General features: G+C 43.6%; 1 protein-coding gene and 1 non-coding gene across 2 annotated transcripts; both read left to right on the top strand.

The window, feature by feature from the left end:
• Window positions 1-3,528: 3,528 nt before the first annotated feature.
• TEKT3 (tektin 3) lies at window positions 3,529-22,898 on the top strand. The gene is made up of 8 exons (XM_038757324.1): window positions 3,529-3,580; window positions 5,639-6,245; window positions 9,575-9,658; window positions 13,945-14,015; window positions 14,925-15,068; window positions 18,669-18,891; window positions 19,592-19,746; window positions 22,547-22,898. Exons 2-8 carry the CDS (start codon window positions 5,667-5,669, stop codon window positions 22,761-22,763), a joined length of 1,473 nt encoding a protein of 490 aa, XP_038613252.1. The 5' UTR covers window positions 3,529-3,580; window positions 5,639-5,666; the 3' UTR covers window positions 22,764-22,898.
• On the top strand, window positions 18,081-18,218 carry LOC119937891. The gene has a single exon (XR_005454263.1). It is a non-coding gene; the product is annotated as a small nucleolar RNA SNORA7 (small nucleolar RNA).
• Window positions 22,899-23,263: the final 365 nt, after the last annotated feature.

Raw genomic sequence — 23,263 nt, 5'->3', positions numbered from 1 at the left:
GTGTGGGGTGGGAAACAGACACTAAAATAAGTTTCAGTTTGGGCCTAGCCACAGAGTTTATATAAACGTACACTTCTTCCTCGAGGTGGAGAGTTCTGGGTCCACCTCCTACGGTCAATGGCCTGGCCTGGTTCAGACAGGACAAACCACACCATCCTTAGTTCACGCCGAAGAAAGTCGCAAGCCTAGTGGAAGGGACCTAAAATAGGTCAAAAAATGGAATGAAATTCAAATCTCCTGGAATACAATTAGAGGAGTTCACCGCTACCCAAGACCCAGCTAAGTGATCCCAGCCCAGCAGCCCTTGAAAATATCAGACAAGGAGGAGAAGGTGACATCACATATAGCGCTTCAGGTAAGCGGCGTTAACACGATGACCTCATAGTCTCCATTTTGAGGAAGCAGGAGGAATTCGGCCGATTTTGAGGATTTCTGTGGAGGGGATGCCTGCTCCCCCCAGCATACTACAGAGCCTTTGCAATGCCCTCCCACTTTGGCGGGAACCTGGGCACACATCTGAGCCGTGGAACTTGGCAGCGGGAACTGTGATGGGGACAATTTGCGGGACTGAAAATGAAAATATCAGCCCTAAAAGTCATCAGGGGCCAAATTCATACCAGACAGGGAGGAGGCCAGGTGAGAACGGGACGAATGAATGACCATCCTTACTGCCCCCAAATAATAACGGCCAAGGCTGGCAAAGAGAGGGGGCTTCTGTTTCTCCGGGCAAGGAAACTGTGGGTTTCTAGCAACTTCCACTACTTGAATTGAGTTATTGAAGTTTGAAAATATGTGTGGTTTACTGCTCCATGACCTATGGGAACTTGACTGAGTCTAGAGTTTGGCTGGTTTGGAGATTCTTTTTTCAGAGCTTCCTTCTCTATGGACTTACTCAGATGTGAGACACTGAGGCTTTCCTACCCTCTTCTGGCAAAACAGCCTCAGAAAACAGTTATGAAAGAAGTGCCAATGTGACTTTTTTTTCCTCCCTGTTTCTGACCAGGTACAGTCTTCAGTAAACTCAGTTGAAAAGTCTGAGGCTGTTACAAGCGTTAAGGACTCCCCACAGTGAAGCTGATTGAAAGAGAAAGACTTTTTTGTTTCCCTTTCTGTCTATATCACAACCTTTCAGTCCAGCAGTTGAAGGACAAGGAGGTTTTTGTGCCTAAACTTGGATGGGAAAATCTATCCCCCTTTCATTAATGGTTCATGCCATTGAAAATAGTGTTTGTGTTGCTATGGCATGATGAACTAGGTACCAACCCTGTTCGGCGCAAAGTTAGTTGAGGTTTTTATTTATATTTTCTTTTCTTCTCCAACCACCTTGTGGCATTGGAGGCCGTTTGAAGTAACAGGTCTCTGCACACCTCTTTGTTTACAAAAGAGTTCCAGCCAAGATAACTGAATAGGTTATAAAGAACTAGAAAGTCTTTCTGGGCTCATGTGAATTAACCTCCGTGCTATGGAAAAAATCTAACATTCCAGGCCAGGAAGATAATGAGGTGGAACAAAAACCTGTCCAAACATCAGTGGGCTTCAATGTGGACTTCCAAAATCTATTTTAAGAAAGGACCCTCTCCCAACTGCCCTGTAAACCCCTACATAAGATGTGTACTTACTAAATTATGGCATTCTCCATTCCTGACCACTTGTATCCCAAACAAAAATTGTTGATGGAAGACAGTACGACAGAAAATTGCAATCATCTGATGGTGGGGACTAATAGAAAGAACGTGGACCTGGAATCAGGAGACCTGGATTCTAATCCTGGCTCCGCGACTTTTTGTTTTTTAATTCTATTTGTTAAGTGCTTACTATGTGTCAAGCACTGTTCTAAGCTCTGAGGTAGATACAAGAAAATTAGGTTGGACGCAGCCCCTGTCCCACATGGGGCTCACAGACTTCATCCCCATTTTACAGATGAGGAAACTGAGGCACAGAGAAATGAAGTGACTTGCCCAAGGTCACACAGCAAACAAGTGGCAGAGCAGGGATGAATTTTAATTTTAACAGAGAAGCAGTATGACCTAATGAAAGGAGAGCAGGTCTGGGAGTTAGAGGACCTGGGTTCTAATCATACCTCTGTCGCTTGTCTTCTGTGTGACTCTGGGCAAATCATTTAACTCCTCTGTGCTTCAGTTTCCTCATCTGTCAAATGGGTGTTCTATACCTGTTTCCCTCCCGCTGAGACTTTGATCCCCACACGGGCCAGGGATCGTGTCCTACCTGATTCTCTTGTATCTACCCCAAACCTTAGTTCAGTGCCTGGCACAGAGAAGGCACTTAAAAAAATACCACAATTATCAGTTACAGTACCAAGAGAAATCGGTTGTAAGTATTATAAGGCAAGCCTTGATAGTCAAAATGAAGCTGAGGGGAGAAAAAGTTACACTGACTATTCTGGCTTCCTTTTAACATTCGAATCAGTGGGATTTGGGAATCTCAGGAGTGGTTGCGTTGAAGCAGAGCTTGCTTTGCTGCTTGATGAATTGGGGAAATGCCCTGGGTGGCAAGGTTTGGGTCCCTGCAGACCCGCCTTTAGCCTTTTCTACCTGGGTTTTGATCTTTCACCACTGGCACTCATTGTCGGTGAAGTGCAGAGGAAAAGCAGCGTGGCTCAGTGGAAAGAGCTCGGGCTTTGGAGTCAGAGGTCATGGGTTTGAATCCCGGCTCTGCCGATCGTCAGCTGTGTGACTTTGGGCAAGTCACTTAACTTCTCTGTGCCTCAGTTCCCTCATCTGTACAGTGGGGATGAAGACTGTGAGCCCCACGAGGGACAACGTGATCACTTTGTAGCCCTCCAGCACTTAGAACAGTGCTTCGCAAATAGTAAGCGCTTAACAAATGCCATCATTATTGTAAGTGCTGTGGGGCAGGGTGAGGGGGGGAAGAGAAAAGGGAGAGAAGGTGACGCAGAAGGAAGTGGGAGATATTGCACTCTCCCAAGAGCTTAGTAATAATCATAATAATATGGCATTTATTAAGCACCGTTCTAAGCGCTGGGGAGTTACAAGGTGATGCGGTTGTCCCACGGGGAGCTCACAGTCTTAATCCCAATTTTACAGATGAGGTCACTGAGGCCCAGAGAAGTTAAGTGACTTACCCAAAGTCACACAGCGGACAATTGGCGGAGTTGGGATTTGAACCCATGACCTCTGACTCCAAAGGCCTTGCTCTTTCCACTGAGCCACGTTGCTTCCCGTGGTAGTTCAGTGCTTTGCACCCAGTAAGGGCTCACTAAATACGACTGAATTGAACCGAATTGAATTTGCCACCCCTTCTTTTTCTCCTCCCCAGTCTAGGCTGTGGGGGGGGGGGAAGGTTTCCCAATGCGGGGTAGCCGTTGCTAGGGGCGAGATGCGTCCATGGCAACAGCGCTCTCCCAGGCTCCTTGCTCCCGCCCCCTCCGGCTCGACCAATAGGGTTCGGCGGGCCCGGGCAGGGCGGCCGCTGATTGGTCCGCGGGGCGGTCGGTCACAGTGGAGGGGGCGGGGCCGAGCGCAGGCCGAAGTTGAGCGCGGATCCTCCGCGGGAGCGTCCCGGCCTGGACTCGACACCACAAGACCCCTCTGCCAGGCAGGTAATAGTAATATTAATAATAATAATAATAATAATAATGACGGTATTTGTTAAGCGCTTACTATGTGCAAAACACTCTTCTAAGCGCTGGGGGGTTTACAGTCTTAATCCCAATTTTACAGATGAGGTCACTGAGGCCCAGAGAAGTTAAGTGACTTGCCCATAGTCACACAGCTGACAGTTGGTGGGGCTGGGATTTGAACCCATCACCTCTGACTTCAAGCCCGTGCTCTTCCCACTGAGCCACGTTGCTTCTATTACCTTTACTATTGGTAGTAATAATAATAGTAATAATAATAATAACAACAACAACAATGGTATTTGTTAAGTGCTTTAGGAACAGCGTGGTTCAGTGGATAGAGCCCGGGCATGGGAGTCAGAGGTCATGGGTTCTAATCCCGCTCCGCCACATGTCTGCTGTGTGACCTTAGGCAAGTCACTTAACTTCTCTGAGCCTCAGTTGCCTCAGCTGGAAAATGGGGATGAAGACTGTGAGCCCCACGTGGGACAACCTGATCACCTTGTATTCCCCCCAGCGCTTAGAACAGTGCTTTGCACATAGTAAGCGCTTAACAAATACCATCATCATTATTATTATTATTAAGTGCCAGGCTCTGTTCTAAGCGCTTAGGTAGAGAATAATAATAATTATGGTATTTGTTAAGTGCTTACTATGTGCTAGGCACTGTTCTAAGCACTGAGGTAGATGATAATAATAATTATTATATTATTAAATAATTAGTAATGATTATTCATAATAATATCATTATTATCATTATGGTATTTGTTAAGTGCGTACTAAGTGCCAGGCTCTGTTCTAAGTACTTAGGGAGAGAATAATTATAATTATGGTATTCGTTAAGCACTTACTATGTTCCAGGCATTGTTCTAAGCCCTGAAGTAGATAATAATAATTACTATATTATTAAATATAATTATTATATTATTAAGTACTTAGTAATCATTAGTTATGATAATATCATTAGTAATTATTAGTTATAATAATATCATTATTATCATTATGGTATTTGTTAAGTGCTTAATAAGTGCCAGACATTTTACTAAGCGCTGACGTAGATAATAATAACTACGGTATTTGTTAAGTGCTTACTAAGTGCCAGGCTCTGTTCTAAGCGCTTAGGTAGAGAATAATAATAATTATGGTATTTGTTAAGCGCTTACTATGCGCCAGGCACTGTTCTAAGTGCTGAGGTAGATGATAATGATCATTATGATTAATAATGATTATTATCATTATGGTATTTGTTAAGCGCTTACTAAGTGCCAGGCACTTTTCTAAGCGCTGAGGTAGATAATAATTATGGTATTTGTTAAGCACTTACTATGTGGCAGACGTTGTTCTAAGCGCTGAGCTAGATAATAATAATAATTATGGTATTTGTTAAGCACTTACTATGTGGCAGAGACTGTTCTAAGCACTGAGGTAGATAATAATAATAATTATTATTATGTTATTTGCTAAGCACTTACTATGTACCTGGCACTGTTCTAAGTGCTGAGATAGATAATAATGATAATAATACTAATTATGGTATCTGTTAAGCACTTACTATGTGGCAGGCACTGTTCTAAGCATTGAGGTAGATAATAGTAATGACTATTAATCAATCAATCGATCATATTTATTGAGCACTTACTGTGTGCAGAGCACTGTACTAAGTGCTTGGGAAGTACAAGTTGGCAACATATAGAGACAGTCCCTACCCAACAGTGGGCTCACAGTCTAGATTATTATTATTATTATGGTATTTGCTAAGCACTTATTATGTACCTGGCACTGTTCTACATGCTGAGATAGATTGCTGGGTGACACTGCCTTCAGTGCTCACTTCCATCCACATAGAGTGTGATAATTTTTGAAGTCTTCGAGGCCGAAACTTACTAGTTCCCCTGGTACTACCCCAGTGCTTAGAGCATGGCCTGGTGCATAGTAAGCACTTAACAAATACCACAATTATTATTATCATGATTATTTTTAACAAGATGATTTCATCAGACTGGTTATTCTTAGTAACCTTGTTTGTTTTGGTTTATGCAGGAGAGATTTCCAAGAGTGATTTTTCACCATGGAACTCTTAGGCTCTACCTTAACGGCAACTTACGCCCACCCCAGACCAACATCCACCAATTTCCTGCCGGCCATCAGTACCATGGCGTCCAGTTACAAGAACCGTTTCCCTCACTACTCTCTGACCCATAGCTTGAGTTTACCGTGGAGACCAACCACCTATTATAAAGTGGCATCCAACATACCCTCGTTGGCTCCATTTTCCAAAAGCTCTCAGGGGTTATCCGAAAGCAAGATGCTCCCCTTTATTTCCAATAGGACGACCCTCTTCACCAGGTATACCCCTGACGATTGGTATCGATCCAACCTAACAAACTACAAAGAGTCTGAAACATCCCGACACAATGCTGAGAGGCTAAGAGTAGACACGTCGCGGATGATCCAAGATAAGGACCAGCAAACGAGAAAAACCCAGTCAGACACCACCAAAAATCTGTGCGAGCGAGTCAACGATATAGGATTCTGGAAATCAGAACTCACTCACGAGATCGATGAAATGATTGGCGAGACAAATGCCCTCTCTGACGTCAAGAAGCGATTGGAAAGGGCCCTGGCTGAAACAGAGGCCCCTCTTCAGGTAAATATCTATTCATTCATTCGATCGTGTTTATTGAGCACTTACTGGGTGCCAAGTGCTGTATTAAGCGCTTGGGAGAGTACATTAAAACAATAAACAGATATATTCCCTGCCCACTACGAGCTCACAGTCTAAATAGCAGTTTGCCAGTGAAAGTCTGTAATCGATATACTATAATCTAGGAGCCTGCTTTCCTGTGGCTATTCAAATACTGAATTAAATTTCATTTGAACCGTGTCATGGCAGAAGGCTTTTATCAATACATTCTCGGCTGAGTTCAGGGTTAACAAAACCTTCATCATCTGATCCACCTACTAGAGGTCAGGTTTTCTAGATCAGAATAGAATTACTCCACAGTTTCTCTTCCTCATCATTCAGAACCCTGAAGATCTGGGCTCTCGGTGTACTGATTTGAAAATCTCATATTCCCGTCTCTCAAATATTGTCTTTCACTCATTCGTTCAATTGTATTTATTGAGCGCTTACTTTGTGCAGAGCACTGTACCGAGCGCTTGGCAAGGACAATAGAGCAATAAAGATCTTGATTATTTACCTTTGTCAGTGAGCCCCATGTGAGACTGGGTCTCTGTCTGACCTGATTAACTTGTATGTACCTCAGCGCTTAGAACAAGGCACGACACATAACCAGTGCTTAACGAACACCATAAAAACAAACGCATTTATCACCACCACATGATTAACTTGAAAAATACCCATGAAACGAGTATCTTGGAACTAAATTTCGGAGCACTGTGCAAATGTGAGCTAATTAAGTTCATCCCACCTCCAGGTGTTACCCATATTTCAGATATGGAAAAATGAGACTGTAATGTTAAGCCATAGGCCCTAGTCACCAACTCAGGTAACTGGATCTTTCAGGACTATGCGTATTTTCCCCGAAAGGCCACTTTTTAGGTTGAGTCTGCTTGGGTAAGTCTAAATCTGGGCCCCTACCTAATATCAGCAGGCAGATGGAAAAAAGACAACCTCAAGTGTCCTGACAACTCTTCATCTGACTGATTGACAGAGCATTTCAGTTCAGCGCTTGGAGCAGTGCTTTGCACATAGTAAGCACTTAATAAATGCTATCATTATTATTATTATTATTATCTATCTCATCCCATTTTCCTAAGAAACAGGCTCAGAGAAGTGAGATCCTTCTGGTTCACCTATGTACTTGAATTTCGACCCTATAAACACTTGAAATTCCCCCTCAGCCACACAGCACTTAGGTGCATATCCTTAATTTATTGTAATGCCGGGCTCCTCTCTAGGTTGTAAACTACTGGGAAAGGGAACATGGTCAACCAATTCTGTTGTATTGAACTATTCCAAGCATTTAGTACAGAGCTCTGCACATGGTAAGCAAGCAATTAAAAACAAATATGATTGGATAGGTGACTTGCTTAAGATCATACAACATGCCAGTGGCAGACCTGGGACCTTCTAGACTGTGAGCCCGTTGTTGGGTAGGACCGTCTCTATATGTTGCCGAATTGTACTTTCCAAGCGCTTAGTACAGTGCTCTGCACACAGTAAGCGCTCAATAAATACAATTGAATGAATGGTGCAGCTCAAATATGCTTAGAACCCCAAGAAGCAGTTGTCAGTCAAACAGATTCCAGGCCAATTATCAGTCAGGCCTGAGGGCACAATCTCACGGAAAACTACAAACTAAAGTCGGCGCTTCTGGATTTCAGCATGCTGAAATGTGATGAAGAGTTCTACTGCATTCCTCCAAAACTCTGTTGAGGTTTTGGTTCCTCAAGAGAGTTCTTCATTCTCTAGCTGGTGCTTGCGAAAATACACTTTTAGGAATGAAGCCTGCCTCTAAATTCCCCATCTGATGGCATTTCCCTTCCCAAACCTAAAACGGTCCATGTGGCTCTTTTCTGCCCTGCTTAAAGCCCACATTGAGGACAGTCTTGTCCGGTCTGCTGTAGCAATGTTCAATATGTTGCTGATTTATACTTCCCAACCACTTAGTACAGTGCTCTGCACACAGTAAGTGCTCAATAAATACAATTGAATGAATGAATGAATACCCAGAGCTGCCGTGAGCGCTAAAGTGATTCCAGAACAGGCATGACAGCGAAGTTTGTAGCCCATTTGGAGGTCTTTTGGTCTTCTGCCAAACATATCACACTCTCCCAAGTGCTTAGTACAGTGCTCTGTGCACAGTAAGCTCTTAATAAATGTTATTGATTGATTTCATAGCTCCTGCATAGTTCAACGCCTGCCTCAGGACACTGATCCAAGGCTACTAATGCCATTGCAGGCTTTGAGGATGCATTTATGTGGAGAGTGGAAGAGAGTGGGTTGGCCCAGTGCTTAGAACAGTGCTTGGCACATAGTAAGCGCTTAACAAATGCCATCATTATTATTAACGAGCAAGTGAGATTCCCTCTGCAAAATTGTTTTTTTTTTTCATTCCTAAGGATCAAAATTTCAAGAGTCCTCTTAAATCTGGGGTTGCTGTGGTTTTGAAGCAATGCTGTCATGTCAACTCCCCTAATGTTGTTGCCTAATGTATGTGACATCAGCACCCTGTTACACTGGGGCTGTCGGAGGGACTTAATAATAATAATGATGACATTTATTAAGCTGCTTACTATGTGCAAAGCAGTGTTCTAAGTGCTGGGGAGGTTACAAGGTGATCAGGTTGTCCCATGGGGGGCTCACAGTCTTAATCCCCATTTTACTGATGAGTGCAGTGTTCTGTTAATAAATAATAATAATAATGATGGTATTTGTTAAGTGCTTACTATGTGCAAAGCACTGTTCTAAGTGCTGACTGATTGATTGATAAATATGACATTGATTGATTTAAAGAGGGAGCTGTTAGAGAAATGAGAGAACCAGGTGAAAACAGTGTCAGTGAAGCCAAAGTTAGCTAATGTTTCCAGGAGGAGGAGATGGGGTAATAACTGGAGGGAGCCATGGGGTCAAGGGAGATATTTTTTTTAAGGATAGGAATTTACACGTAGGAATTTTGGCAAGCATCCACTTATAAAGTTTCCAAATATCTAGTCCAGTGCCAAGTGCAGTTAAGAAAGAGAAGATCTTATTCAGTAAGATTTTGTAGCTTTCTCGCTTCCAACTTTCCTGTTCTTTACTTGAGATATTAAGAGAAGCAGTTCTGATTTAGCCTAAGACATATTCATTGTACTACTAAATCATTCATTTTGGAGACACTGGAATTAATTTCTTTGGCCTTAGAGATGATAAAATAGTGGTTTATGTATTTTATAGGAAAATATCAGAGCAAGTTAACCCTGCAATTAAATTGAAGTACTAATGATTCCATTGGTTCTTTGTTGTATTAATAGGTTGCCCAAGAAAATTTATTTCACAGAGAGAAGAGGATGGGTATCGATCTGGTTCATGATGATGTGGAAAAACAATTGCTAACAGTAAGTTTTTGTTGCAACTCTCTTAGGGAATGGGATACTAAAGTATAAAATGAAAATTATTATAATATGCAGAAAGAGTTACCAACGAATAGGCAGCTCAGCAAATATTTAACTAAGCAAGATTTTTCATTAAACAAATGGCTGGTTTTATAAATAACCTTATTATTATTAACTTGATTAATGGTGTTAGTGATTTGTAGTGGAAAAAATAATCAACTTAAAATAACGATCACTGAAGAAATGAAGTGAATTTCATAGCTTATCATACTAGACTCTTTTGTGAGTGCTTGGGGAGAGGAGTGGGGGGTGTCTTAAATGTCAGAAAGTGGAAATTTACTCGCCTTGGTGTTTTCCTCATTAAATATTTAATCTCGCAATTTTGCTTTCAAAATTTGTTTGCATGATGTTAAGCACACTGTGCCTATTGAGTTAGGCCCTGAATTTATATTTTACTTGGAACAGATTTTCCAGCACATCTACATTGGCTGAAGAATAAAATCACAAGTACACTGAGAAGCAGTGTGGCCTAGTGGAAAGAGCACGGGCTTGGGAGTCAGAGGACCTCAGTTAGTAGTAAGCGCTTACTATGTGCCAAGCACTGCTCTTAGTAGATACTAGCAGTGTGGCTTAGTGGAAAGAGCCTGGGCTTGGGAGTCAGAGATTGTGAGTTCTAATCCCGGCTCCGCCACTTATCAGCTGTGTGATTTGGGGCAAGTCACTTCACTTCCCTGTGCCTCAGTTCCCTCATCTGTAAAATGGGGATTAAGATTGCGAGCCCTCTGTGGGACAACCTGGTTACCTTGTATCTATCCCAGAACTTAGAATAGTGCTTAGCACATAGTAAGCGCTTGACAAATACCACAATTATTACACTAGATACAGCTTCTAGACTGTGAGCACAATCTTCTAGATTGTAAACCCACTGTTGGGTAGGGACAGTCTCTATATGTTGCCAACTTGTACTTCCCAAGCGCTTAGTACAGTGCTGTGCACACAGTAAGCGCTCAATAAATACGATTGAAGTTAATCAGGTTGAACACAGTCCCATACGGGGGCTATAGTCTGACTAGGAGGGAGTAGGATTTAATCTCCATTTTACATATTTTACTGAGGTACAGAGAAGTTAAGTGACTTGCCCAAGGTCACATAGCAGACAAGCGGTGGAGCCAGGTTTAGAACCCAGGTCCATACTCTTTCCACTGGGCCATGCTGTTTCTGTAGATGTTCATGTGAGGTGGAGTCCAGCCTTCTTTACAAAAGACTTCTGCCCTGTTGGTCTCAAAATGGGCAAACTCAGTCTGTTTCACACCTAACATCAGCTTAAATGCTCATTCTTTGGCTTGAAAGTCTGGGAAAGAGGGCCAATTTTTGAGCCCCGGTCACCATTATTGGGAAATTCTTGCCTCATGTAGACAAAACCCGAGTTCACGCACAGATGCCCAATAAATAATAATACTAATGATGGTGTTTGTTAAGTGCTTACTATGTGCAAAGCACTGTTCTAAGCGCTGGGGGGATACAAGGTGATCAGGTTGTCCCACGTGGGGCTCACAGTCTTAATACCTATTTTACAGATGAGGCCCAGAGAAGTTAAGTGACTTGCCCAAAGTCACACAGCTGACAAGTGGCAGAGGTGGGATTTGAACCCATGACCTGTGACTCCAAAACCCGTGCTCTTTCCACTGAGCCATGCTGCTTTCCTGAGAAACTTTATGTAAACTAAGCCATATAAAAAGAAGTATGTCTTATAAAATTACTTTTAATCAATCAAATGTTTATTGTGTGTGCAGAGCACTGTATTAAGTGCTTGGGAGAGTACAATGTAACATAGTTGGTAGGCATGTTCCCTGCTCACAAAGAGCTTTTACGCCATTTGCATTTAGGGAAGCAGTGTGGTCTAGTGGAAAGAGCGTGAGCCTGGAAATCAGAGGACCTGGGTTCTAATCCCGACTCTGCCTATTGCTCTGCTAATTTCTAGCTGTGTGGCTTTAGGCAAGTCACTTAACTGCTCTGTGCCTGTTTCCTCAGCTGTTTAAAGGGGATTCAATACCTGTTCTCCCACCCACTGAAGACTGTGACATGTGGGACAGGGACTGTATCCAACCTAATTGACTTGTACCTACGGCAGCGTTTAGAAAAGTGTTGACGCATAGTAAACACTTAAGGACCACCAACCAACCAAACACCTCTTACTTCTTTGTAATCTTGGTCATGATACTTTCAATTTTAGATGAGAGAGGACAGGCTGTTGATTCTCTGATTCCAGGGTGCTGTGATGATGGAGAGCTATATCCCGAAAGACTGCCCCTTTTGAATGTCTCTCCCTCCACTATTTGACTGTTAGATGATGTTCTCAGCCAAGCCCACAGTGACCTTTTCCTCACTATTGCAATCCTAGTGTCCGCCCGCCCTCGGGGCAAGAATCTCAAAGATGTTCCCATACTTTACATACCATAGTAGTGTAATATACTGTAAGATAAGCCAAACCTCTTGGCTGGAAGCTCTTGGGTGTATATTCATCTGTACAATGACTCAAAATATATCCTTCAGCAGGATTCCAGCCTGGATCTATTTGCCTGGAAAATACATGTCTGTGTGTGTGTGTCTTCCCTGATTTTAGTTCTACAAGTATTAAAAACGTTTCACCTTGTTCTGTGGGTACCATAAGTACATAGCAATAAATCCCCGGAGGATAACTGAACGTTTTTATTCCCAGAGAGGACACTGGGTCTCTGGGCCATTGATAAACCAGGCAGCACAAACAGCCTGCTGTGGAATTTTCTACAAAAGCCACTCCAGCAGGGTAATGGGGACTGTGCCAGTGAAGAAACAATTTTGACATTGAGTATCTTGCATTTGGGAGAGGAGACTTTTGTATTCAAAGGAAATGCCGCGTATGGAGGGGAAAGACTTGAAGAATAATCCAATCTCTGAAGTGGGAGACAAGAGGAAGAAAGAATACCAGGAACTTCAGTGTTTTTGAGAATATATTTGGATTAACAGATTTAAATTGGCAATCCAGACTCCTGACAGTGCAAGCTAACACCACTGCGCTTTAGATAGATGAGAAGTGGCATAGTCGAGTGGGAGGAGTATGAGCTTGAAAATCAGAGGATCTGAGTTCTAATCCCAGGTCTGCTGGAGAAGTAGTATGGTTTTGTGGATAGAGCACGGGCCGGGAATCAGAAGGACCTGGGTTCTAATCCTGGCTCTGTCACTTTTCTACTGTGTGACCTTGGGTAAGTCATTTCACTACTCCATGCCTCGGTTCCCTCATCTGTAAAATGGGGATTAAGATGTAAACCCTATGTGGGACAGGAACTGTGTCCAACCTGGTTATCTTTTATCTACCCCAGTGCTTAGAACTGTGCCTGGCACATAGTAAGCACTTAACAAATACCATCATCATCATCTACCCCAGTGCTTAAAACAGTTCCTGGCACATAGTAAGCACTTAACAAATACCACCACTTGCTGGCTCCGTGACCATAATAATAATAATGATAACAGTGGTATTTGTTAAGCCCTTACTATGTTCCAAGAACTGTACTGAGCACTGGGGTGGATACAAGCAGGTGGGACACAGTCCCTGTTCCACAAGGGGCTCATAGTCTCAATCCCCATTTCACAGATGAGGTAACTGAGGTACAGAGAAGTAAAGGGACTTGCCCAAGGTCACACAGCAGACAGGTGGCAGAGCCGGGCTTAGAGACCATGACCTTCTGACTCCCGGGCCCGTGCTCTATACACTATACCGCGCCGCTTCCCAAAAACGGTGCTTGGGAAGCACGAGCCCAAGCGCTTAGTACAGTGTCATCACCCAGTAAGTGCTCAACAAATACGATTGATTGATAGGTTAGTTGAAAAAGCCGGCTCTTTACCCCTCTCCTATCCTTTCAGTGAGCTGAAGAGAGGTCCAGCTGATTTCAGTCAATCATTGTCTCTAATTCCCCTTTTCTCCTTTCTGTAGCCGTCATCCACTCTCTCCTGCCTGCTTCCTAGTTCTCCTGTCTTCCTTAAGGGGCGGGTCAAGATGGCTATTGATTGGGCAGAAATTCCTAACTCACGGGCCATAGCTTCTGAAAGCCCATCAACTCTTGGCTCCTTTTTTCCTGAAGCCCAGAGAGTCCCTTCGGGTATTTCCTTCTCTATTTCAAATATTCTAAAGCATCTGGGTCAGTGTAGAGCTTGGCGTTTTGAGATAAGATGTGTCAGAGGGACAAATTGGAGCGATACCGGAATCGATATCAAAAGCGCTAATGGCATTCTGTCTTTCGATCGAGTAGGAGGTCGACGTTGTTAAATCTTGTCAAGAAAGAATGAGGCGACATCTGGACAAGGCTTTGTCTCAACTGGCGTAAGAAAAATGTTTTCTCCTCCCTTTAAAGATAAAGTTTTAAATGTTTAATTTCTATTCCCTCTTTCCTTTGATCTGAATGCCTTCTGGCCATTAGCAAAACATCTATTAAAAGTTTTTCAGGAACCTAAAGGGGCCGCCTTATTTGAACACACTACTGTTTTCCATCCTCTAACTCTCCAAAGGTGCCCAGCTGTGTTTTCGTTGATATTTTATTACTGATTTGTTCATTCAGTGGTATTTATTGAGCACTTAATGCATGCAGAAAGACCCCTCCACCTCACACCACACACCCGGAGAGGAGGCATTCCGGTTCCCGGACGGTCCCAGAACTCACTGGTCTTTCTCACCTGTGACTTTTCCGGACACGTTTGTGAAAAATAGAGGGCTGAAAGTTAGGGGCACAACAGGAAGCATTGTGGAGGAAGGAAGAGAAGGGAGGGAGGAAGGCCAAGGTCAGCCAGGGCCGAATGACCTGCCCCCAACCTGGTTTGCTTGTATCCACCCCAGCGCTTAGTACAAGACTTGGCGCAGAGTAAGAGCTTAACAAATGCCACAATTATGAATTATTATTATTTAGATTGCTTAAGTAAGCCTTGAGATTTTGGATTCATTCCTTTCCATTTTCTCCTTTTTTGGAACACTTCATATTATAAAATGTACTTGCTGTATTGCACTCTCCCAATCATTCATTCAAACGTATTGATTGAGCGATTCGTGTGTGCCGAGCACTGTACTAAGCTCTCGGGAGAGTACAATATAGCAATAAACAGACACATTCCCCATCCACAGCGTGCTTACTGAGTGTTTACTGTGTGCAGGGCACTATAGTAAGCCCACACCTTCAGGCCTAGGGGTGTATTTAGTTTGCTTAAATGGACCTTGAGATTTTCTTTATTTGTGATTCAGGTCTGACAGAGCAGCCCAACATGAATTGGAAAAAGACCTCAATGACAAGCAGGCGGCCTACTGGATTGATGATAAATGCCAATACCTCCGAAACACGTCTGACGGGATCGGCTACTTCAAGGGGGTGGAGCGATTCGATGCCACGTGAGTCATTTTGGTTTTTCAGACTGGTGGGTTGAAAACACGGTAACTGGAGAAGAACCCTAACCAGAAGCTGCCCCTATTCATTCATTCAATCATATTTATTGAGCGCTTATTGTGTGCAGAGCACCCCTAAAAACTTTGTTTTGTGGGGACAGCTGTCCTTAGCAACATGCAATCTTTTCATCAAACCCCATGCCCAGAAAGATGTTAATTAAATAAGGAAGCAGAATGGCCTCATGGGAAGAGCATGGAATTCTGAACCAGGAGCCCTGGGTTCTAATCCTGCTTCTGCCACTTACCTGCTGTGTGACTTTGGGTAAGTCACTTACCTTCTCAATGCCTCAGTTTCCTCAACTGTAAAATGGGGACTGATATGTGGTCTTTCTAGTTAGAAGGCCAGCCCCTTGTGGACAAGGACTACGTTCAGTCTGATCAGCATGTACACTCCCCAGCATTTAGAACAGTGTTTGACACATAGTAAGTGCTAACAAATGCCAAATAATGATTTAACCTCTCTGGGCCTCCCTTTCCTCATCTGTCAAATGGGGATTAAAGTCCTTTTTGACCCTCCGTTTTAGACTGAGCCCCTTGTGGGACAGGGACTGTGTCCAACCTGATTTGCTTGTACACAGTGCTTACCAGAATTTTGAATTATTGTTATTCTGCTCATTGTGGGCAGGGTACATATCCACCAACTCTTGTATTGTACTCTCCTAAGCTCTTAGTACAGTGCTCAGCACATAGTAAATGCTCTGTAAATACCACTGGTCTGTACTTCCCAACCAGAGGGTACAGTGGGAATTGTATGAAGTGGGAACTCAATAAATCCTACTATTTCTACTACTACTACTATTACTACTCTTGGGAGAATCAGGACTGCAATTTTCAAGTGATAAATATGTGATAGCCAGTGATCTAGGAGTTGAAATTTCTGCCTCATTCAACTTCATTTTATTCTACGCATATTTTTGGTGGAAAGAGGCCCCGTTGCAACAGGCAAAGTGCTCTTCAGCCTCTACATTCTGCCCAAAGAAACCACTGAATGCTTTTCCAGCTAAGAACTGCATGACTCATGAGAAATACAGTATCTTAGGAATCTGCCGTGGGAGGTGGGGTCTGAAGTGCTAGTGAAAAAAGACATTGTGCTAAGGCGGCCAGTCACAACTAGAGGATTACTTCAAAGTATTGTGTTCATGCCAACCAAGACCTTAGATTTGGGCATACAGTATTGAATGTGAGAATGTCAACTTGTGGGGGATGCCGGGCCTGATTCTCTATGAGGGAACAGGAAAACCATTTCCAATCTTATCTGACCAATCAATCAGTCAACTAATAGTATTTTTTGAGTGCTTACTGTGTTCAGGGCACTGTTTGGGAGAGAACAATACAATATAGTTGATAAACGCAAGCCCTGCCCACAGGAGCTTAGTCTACGGGGGGAGACAGACATTAAAGTAGATGGGGAATAGGGGAAATAGTACAGGATAAGAATATTTATATAAATACTCTAGGGCTGGAGTATCAAAGTGCCTAATGGCTAAACAGCTAAGTTTATAGTCATTGCAGAGGGGAGGGTGAATGGGGGAAATAAATGGTTGAGTCTGGGAAGTCCTCTTGGAGGAGATGGGATTTTAGGAGGGTTTTGAAAGCAGGGAGAGAGCTGGATTGTTGGATATGAAAGGGAAGGAAGTTCCAGCCCTGAGGGAAAGCTTGGGTGAGAAATTGGTGGCAAGATAGATGAGATTGAGATACATTGATGAAGTGTGGGCTGGGATTTAGTAGGAAAATCAGCAAGGAAAGGTAGGTCGGGACAAGGTAATTGAGTGCTTTAGAGCCGATGAGTTTCTGTTTGATGAAGAGCGGGGGATAGGCAACCACTGGATGTTTTTGATGAGTGGGGAAACCTGGACTGATCAGTTTTTCAGAAAAATGATCCGGCCAGCAGAGTGAAGTAAGGACTGGAGTGGGGAGAGACAGGAGGTGCGGTAGTCAATCAGTCACTGGCATTTATGAGAGCTTAACGTGTGCAGAGCACTAAGCTAAGCATTTGGGAGAGCATAATACAACAGAGTTGGTAGACATATACCCTGCCCACATGGAGCCTACAGTTTAGAGAGCTTTGAGTCTGGAGGTCAGTGAGGAGGCTGTCGCAGTAGTCAAAGCAGGATGCAACTGCTTGGATCAGCGTAACAGCAGTTTTGATGGAGAGAAAAGGGTGGATTTTAGCAGTTATGAAGGCAGAAACTGACAGGGTTTGGTGACAGAATGACTGTGTAGGTTAAATGAGAGAGAAGAATCCAAGAAAATGCCAAGGTTATGTACTTATGAGACAGAGGAAAGTACTATGTACTTGGTACATAGTAAGTGCTTAACACACTTTACAGATTCTAGACTGTCAGCTCATTGTGGGCAGAAAACGTGTCTGCCACGTCTGTTGTATCGTACTGTCCCTAGCTGTTAGTACAGTGATCTGCACACAGCAAGTGCTCAATAAATACCATTGATTAGCAAGCACCACAGTTTTTATTAGCCCACAATGCCTGGTTGATTCACTGAAGTTGTTTGCAGTCTTATGCGTGCTTCTTGGGTGTACGTCTTTACAGGGCAGCACTTTGACTGCCAGGACTTTGGAGTCAGAGTACGGGGCTTTGGAGTCAGAGGTCATGGGTTCAAATCCTAGCTCTGCCAATTGTCAGCTGTGTGAGTGTGGACAAGTCACTTCACTTCTCTGTGCCTCAGTTACCTCATCTGAAAAATGGGGATTAAGACCGTGAGCCCCCTGTGGGACAACCTGATCACCTTGTAACCTCCCCAGCGCTTAGAACAGTGCTTTGCACATAGTAAGCGCTTAATAAATACCATCATTATTATTACTATTTATTCAGAGAAGCAGCATCCCCTAGAGAAACAGTGTGGCTTAGCGGAAAGAGCACGGCCTGGGAGTCAGAGGATCTGAGTTCTAATTCTAGCTCTGCCAATTGCTAACCACATAAACTTGAGCAAGTCATTTTATTCCTCTTAGGGTCACACCTGGAGAGTTTCCAGTACTCTACCAGTCTCGACTACTGGAGGGAGAGTCAGGCAGAGGCATAACCGTTCCATTCCTAGCTTGGGCAGTGGCTAGCAGGTGGAAAGCCATCTGCTACAATTCAAAACTCACCTGTACTGGGCAGCAGTGGCATGGGAGAGAGTTGAGTGCAGAGACTCAGGTTTACTGCGTGGAAGGAGGCCATGGTAAACCACTTTTGTATTTTTACCAAGAAAACTCTACGGATCCACTACCAGAACGGTTGCCAATGAAGGTGGGGTATTCTGGGAGAGATGTGTCCATGGCGTTGCTATGGGTCGGACACGACTCGACAACATAAGACAACAACAACAACAAATACGATTGGCTATGAATACTCTTGCAATCAGTCAGTGGTATTTACTGAGCACTTACTATGTGCAGAGCACTATACAATACAGCAGATTTGGTAGACATATTCCTGGCCCACAAGCAATTTGCGCTCCAGAGGGAGAGACAGATATTATGTCTGCTGTTGCCTAGAGTGGGTTTGAAGCGTTTCGCTATTGGACATCTCTGTTTTCTCTCCTCAGGATCTCCGTGCCAGAATCATGGGCCAAGTTTACTGACAATAATATTCTGCGTTCCCAGAGTGAACGGGCTTCGTCCTCCAAACTGAGAGAAGACATCGAGAACCTCTTGGTTGTGACTGCAAATGAGATGTGGAATCAGTTCAATAAAGTAAATGTTGCACTCACCAATCGCACTGCTGAAACTGCGGATGCCAAGAACAAGATTCAGTCTCACCTGGCCAAGGTCAGATCCCTTCTTCTCGGCCTACTTAGATGCACGGAAGCGATTTCCACCCGGAAATCAAATGGGGAATACTAGCGGTCGTTAGGGAAGTCGTGACTTAGGTGGCGTTTTCTTTGTTCGCCTCTCGAAATGCCTGAAAGTGGAAATCACGATAATGCGATCATGACTAAAACAGGTGCTTAACTTGGTCATTTGGAAAAAAATAAGAATGCACTCTCAGCCTCATTCTCAGTCAGTTGTACTTATTGAGCTCTTACTGTGTGCAGAGCACTCTGCTAAGGACTTACACTCAAGCGCTTAATACAGTGCTCTGCACATAGTGAGTGCTCAATAAATATGATTGATTGGTTAATCCAATGAAAAAATGTGGTTAATAGTAATAATCATATTTGTTAAGCACTTACTACGTGCCAAGCACTCTTCAAAGTGCTGGGGTGGATACCACTTGCCTGCAGTTGTGACCTTGGGCAAGTCACTTCATTTCTCTGTGCCTTAGTTCCCTCGTCTGTAAAATGGGAAATGAGATCATGAGCCTCATGAGGAGCAGGGACTGTGATCAACCAGATTTGCTTGTGTCTACCCCGGTGCTTAGTACAGTGCCTGGCACATAGTAAGTGCTTAACAAATACCACAATTATGACTTATTATTTTTATGACCTCCAAGCCTCTGCTTATCCACTCTATCTCTTTTGCAATTTAGACCCTCCAAGAGATCTTCCAGACGGAGATGATGATAGAAGCAATCAGAAAAGCTATCAGGGAAAAGGTTGCTCCTTTAAAAGTGGCCCAGACCAGACTGGACGAACGCACCAGGAGGCCAAATGTGGAACTCTGCCGAGATTCAGCTCAGCTCCGGTAAGGAGGAATTTCAGTCAGGGAGCTTTATCCATTGTTTTATTACTGTAAACCCCCAGATTTTCCAGTACATATTCCATTAAGAAGCAGCGTAGCCTAGTGGATAGAGCCCTGGCTTGGGAGTCAGAAGATCATGGATTCTAATACTAGCTCCACTTGTCTGCTGTGTGGCCTTGGGCACACCACTTTACTTCTCTGAGCTTCATCTGTAAACAACTCAATCTGCTTGTTTCCACCCTAGTGCTTAGTAAAGTGTCTGGTACATAGTAAGTGCTGAGAAGCAGCGGGACTCAGTGGAAAGAGCATGGGTTTGGGTTCTAATCCCGACTCTGCCACTTTTCAGCTGTGTGACTTTGGGAAAGTCACTTCACTTCTCTGTCCCTCAGTTACCTCATCTGTAAAATGGGGATTAATAGTATGAGCCCCATGTGGGACAACCTGATCACCTTGTATCCCCCCCAGTGCTTAGAACAGTGCTTTGCACATAGTAAGTGCTTAACAAATGCCATTATCAAAGACTCCCTCTCCCTTCTGCGTAATCTATGCCGCCCCAACCTCAACCCCACTCCACTTACGTACATATCTGTAATTTACTTCTGTAGATTAATGCCTGACTCTCCCCTCTGGACTGTAAACTCATTAAGGGAACGTGTCTGCTAATTCTGTTGTGTTGAACTCTTCCAAAGGCTAAGTGCAGTTCCCTGCACATAGTAAACACACTGCTCTCTCATGGGGTGTCATTAGAAGTTCCGGCGTATAAGCAACATAATTTTTCTAAGCACATTTCCACCCCCTAAACTTCAGTGGTGTTACTTTGGGCGAGGCGAAAGGAAGCCTTTTTCCGACGTGATTAAATAGCGAACATCCTGGACCGAGATTTGACTGTGCTAACTTTATTTTTATGGGAGGGAAGGCACATGGAATCCATCCGTAATTCACAAATAAGGAACGACTCCCACCGGAAACACCTGCATTCCAGTCAGGATTAGGCAACTGTTCTGTTCCCAAACGTGAAAGAAGAGGATGATTATGCGGCTGGAAGCTTAAATTTGGCTTTGTATCTGACATTACGGTCCAGGTTGCTAGAAAACACCTTGTAGCTACGGACCCATGTCAGTGACAAAATAATGATACATTCGAAGACTGGTGCATGTATAATGCTTTAGCAGAGGCTTAAGCCGTGAACTGAAGGGCTCTTTATTCAATTCAACTTTTCCCATGCGGGTCCTTTTTTAATATGTTACATGAGGGATGACTCTTAAGACACCCCGCTAATAAAGCAAAAGCCCTACTCAGATCAAGGAGAGGATTGCGGAATTAGTCTCAGAGTATGTTCAGTTCACTTCTCACCTCTCTTCGAACCCTACTCCCCTCCGTCCCACTCCCCTCACACACAGTTTCTTTTGAAGTCAGTTTGAACTCCTAAAGGAGGGCAGATCAGAGGCAGCCCTCCTGGGATGATAAACAAGTCAGGAACATAAATTTCATTACCAAGTCTTCTGCTATGAGCCTCCCTAAAGATCTGAGACACATTCAACAGGGGTTTCTGTAAACCTCGGGCTTTTCGCAGCTTTTTTTTTCCATCGTGTTTTCATCTTGATGACATCAAAACATGCCTCTCGATACATTCTGAGACTTCACTCTAACCAAACCCCAGAACTAAAGACACTCCCAGGGAAGGAAATTTGGATTCTTGGGCCCCTTTTTGATGCTGAAAATCAGGGTTGTGGGGGTGTAATGATAACAGTCATTCACATTATTGAAGCAACATGCCCTAGTGGCAAGAGCGTGGGCTTGGTACAGTGCTCTGCACACAGTAAGCGCTCAATAAATACGATTGATTGATTGATTGATTGATTGGGAATCGGGGGACCAGGGTTCTAATTCTTTCCTGTCACTTACATTCTGTATGACCTTGGGCAGGTCACTTAACTTCAATGTGCCTCAGTTTCCTCAACTGTAAAATGGGGATTAAGTACCTGTTCTCCCTCCTACTTAGACTCATGTGGGACAGGGACTGTAACCATGGCTTGTCACAGAATAAGCACTTAAGAAATGCCAGAATAATAATAAAAAGTTATTAAAAATCTGAGTGGATGGTGAGAGTTTTCCATCATGGGAAGTTAATGGATTGATTTTGATTTCATTCATTCATTCAATCATATTTATTGAGCGCTTACTGTGCACAGAGTACTGTACTAAGTGCTTGGAAAGTACAATTCAACAATAAAAAGAGACAATCCCTGCCCACACCAGGCTTCCGCCTCTTGTTGCCACAATGCATAATCAGGCATCATTAGCTCAGCGTCTAGCACACGGATCATTCTCAAAGGACATTTGTGAGGATTATTCGGGGTGATTCCCAGGAATTTCACTTAGGTGTGCAGTTTATTCCAATTAAGGCTGCCATTTCCCCATCATCAGTGTCCTAGTTTAAATCAACTCCCACAGCGTTTTGGAAAAACCATAGACATGAAACAAGAAACCATGACTGTCCATCATTACATGAAAGAATGCAGTGTGTTGTTGAGGCGTTTCCATGAATCGCTCACAAAACATAATTCATCAAGCGAGAAAATCTTTCTGGCTCTCTCAGGTCGCACATCATAATTCAATCATTCATTCGGGAGTATTTATTGAGCACTGACTGTGCAGAGTACTGTACTCAGCGCCTGGAAAGTACAATTCAGCAACAAAGAGAGACAATCCCTGCCCTCAACGGGCTCGCAGTCTAGATGAGGACCATGATGTCGAACCGCTATCCCGTTAAACCCTCCGACCTTCTCGTCCTCTATTGCAGCCTCGTCCACGAAGTGTACGAGATCGACGACACTGTCCAGAAACTGCAGCAGCGGCTGAGGGATGCCGAAGACACCCTTCAGATGCTGGTCCACACCAAGGCCACTTTGGAGCATGACTTGGCTGTCAAAGCCAACTCCCTCTATATCGACCAGGAAAAGTGTATGGGCATGAGGAAGACTTTCCCCAACACTCTCAGGCTGGTGGGTTACACTTAGACAGACTCCTGCCACAAAGAACAGACCTTCCACCATAAAACCAGGACCCGGGGTGCGTTGGATTTCCTTCTGTTGCACCATGGCTTTTGAAAAACATATGGTAATATTTTCACATATTAAAGGATGTTCTTTGTATCCGTTAAACTATTATCTACTGTCTTAGCTTCTTGGCTCTTTAATTAGTCAATCTGGTATTTATTGAAAGCCTCCTCTAAACAGGGTATTTTACTAAGACTGGGTAGAGAGCAGGGGATATTTGCAATCTTATCACTTCTCTACTGTGTTTGCTCGTCTCTAGACTGTAAGGTCTCTGGGGTCAGGGAACTCATCTACCAACTCGTTGTACGCTCCCAAACGCTTAGTATAGTGCACTGCACACAGTAAGTGCTCAATAAATACCATGGATTTATTTCCCGGTCCCTTCAAACCTCAAATTATGGAATCTTGGCACCTATCTTTCACTCTATTTACGAGGAAAGGTTTTTTTAAAAATGTATTTG

Source organism: Tachyglossus aculeatus, chromosome 15, assembly GCF_015852505.1.
Source record: "Tachyglossus aculeatus isolate mTacAcu1 chromosome 15, mTacAcu1.pri, whole genome shotgun sequence".
NCBI classification, from domain to species: domain Eukaryota; kingdom Metazoa; phylum Chordata; class Mammalia; order Monotremata; family Tachyglossidae; genus Tachyglossus; species Tachyglossus aculeatus.
Note: the sequence above shows the minus strand (reverse complement) of the source record. Positions and strands in the feature narration are given on the sequence as shown.

Bases quoted from the DNA above. Each gene is read 5' to 3' on its own strand.
- TEKT3 (XM_038757324.1), top strand. From the start codon at position 5,667: ATGGAACTCTTAGGCTCTACCTTAACGGCAACTTACGCCCACCCCAGA. The intron at 6,246-9,574 runs GTAAATATCTAT...TTGTATTAATAG, and splicing joins AAACAGAGGCCCCTCTTCAG to GTTGCCCAAGAAAATTTATT. The intron at 15,069-18,668 runs GTGAGTCATTTT...TTCTCTCCTCAG, and splicing joins GTGGAGCGATTCGATGCCAC to GATCTCCGTGCCAGAATCAT.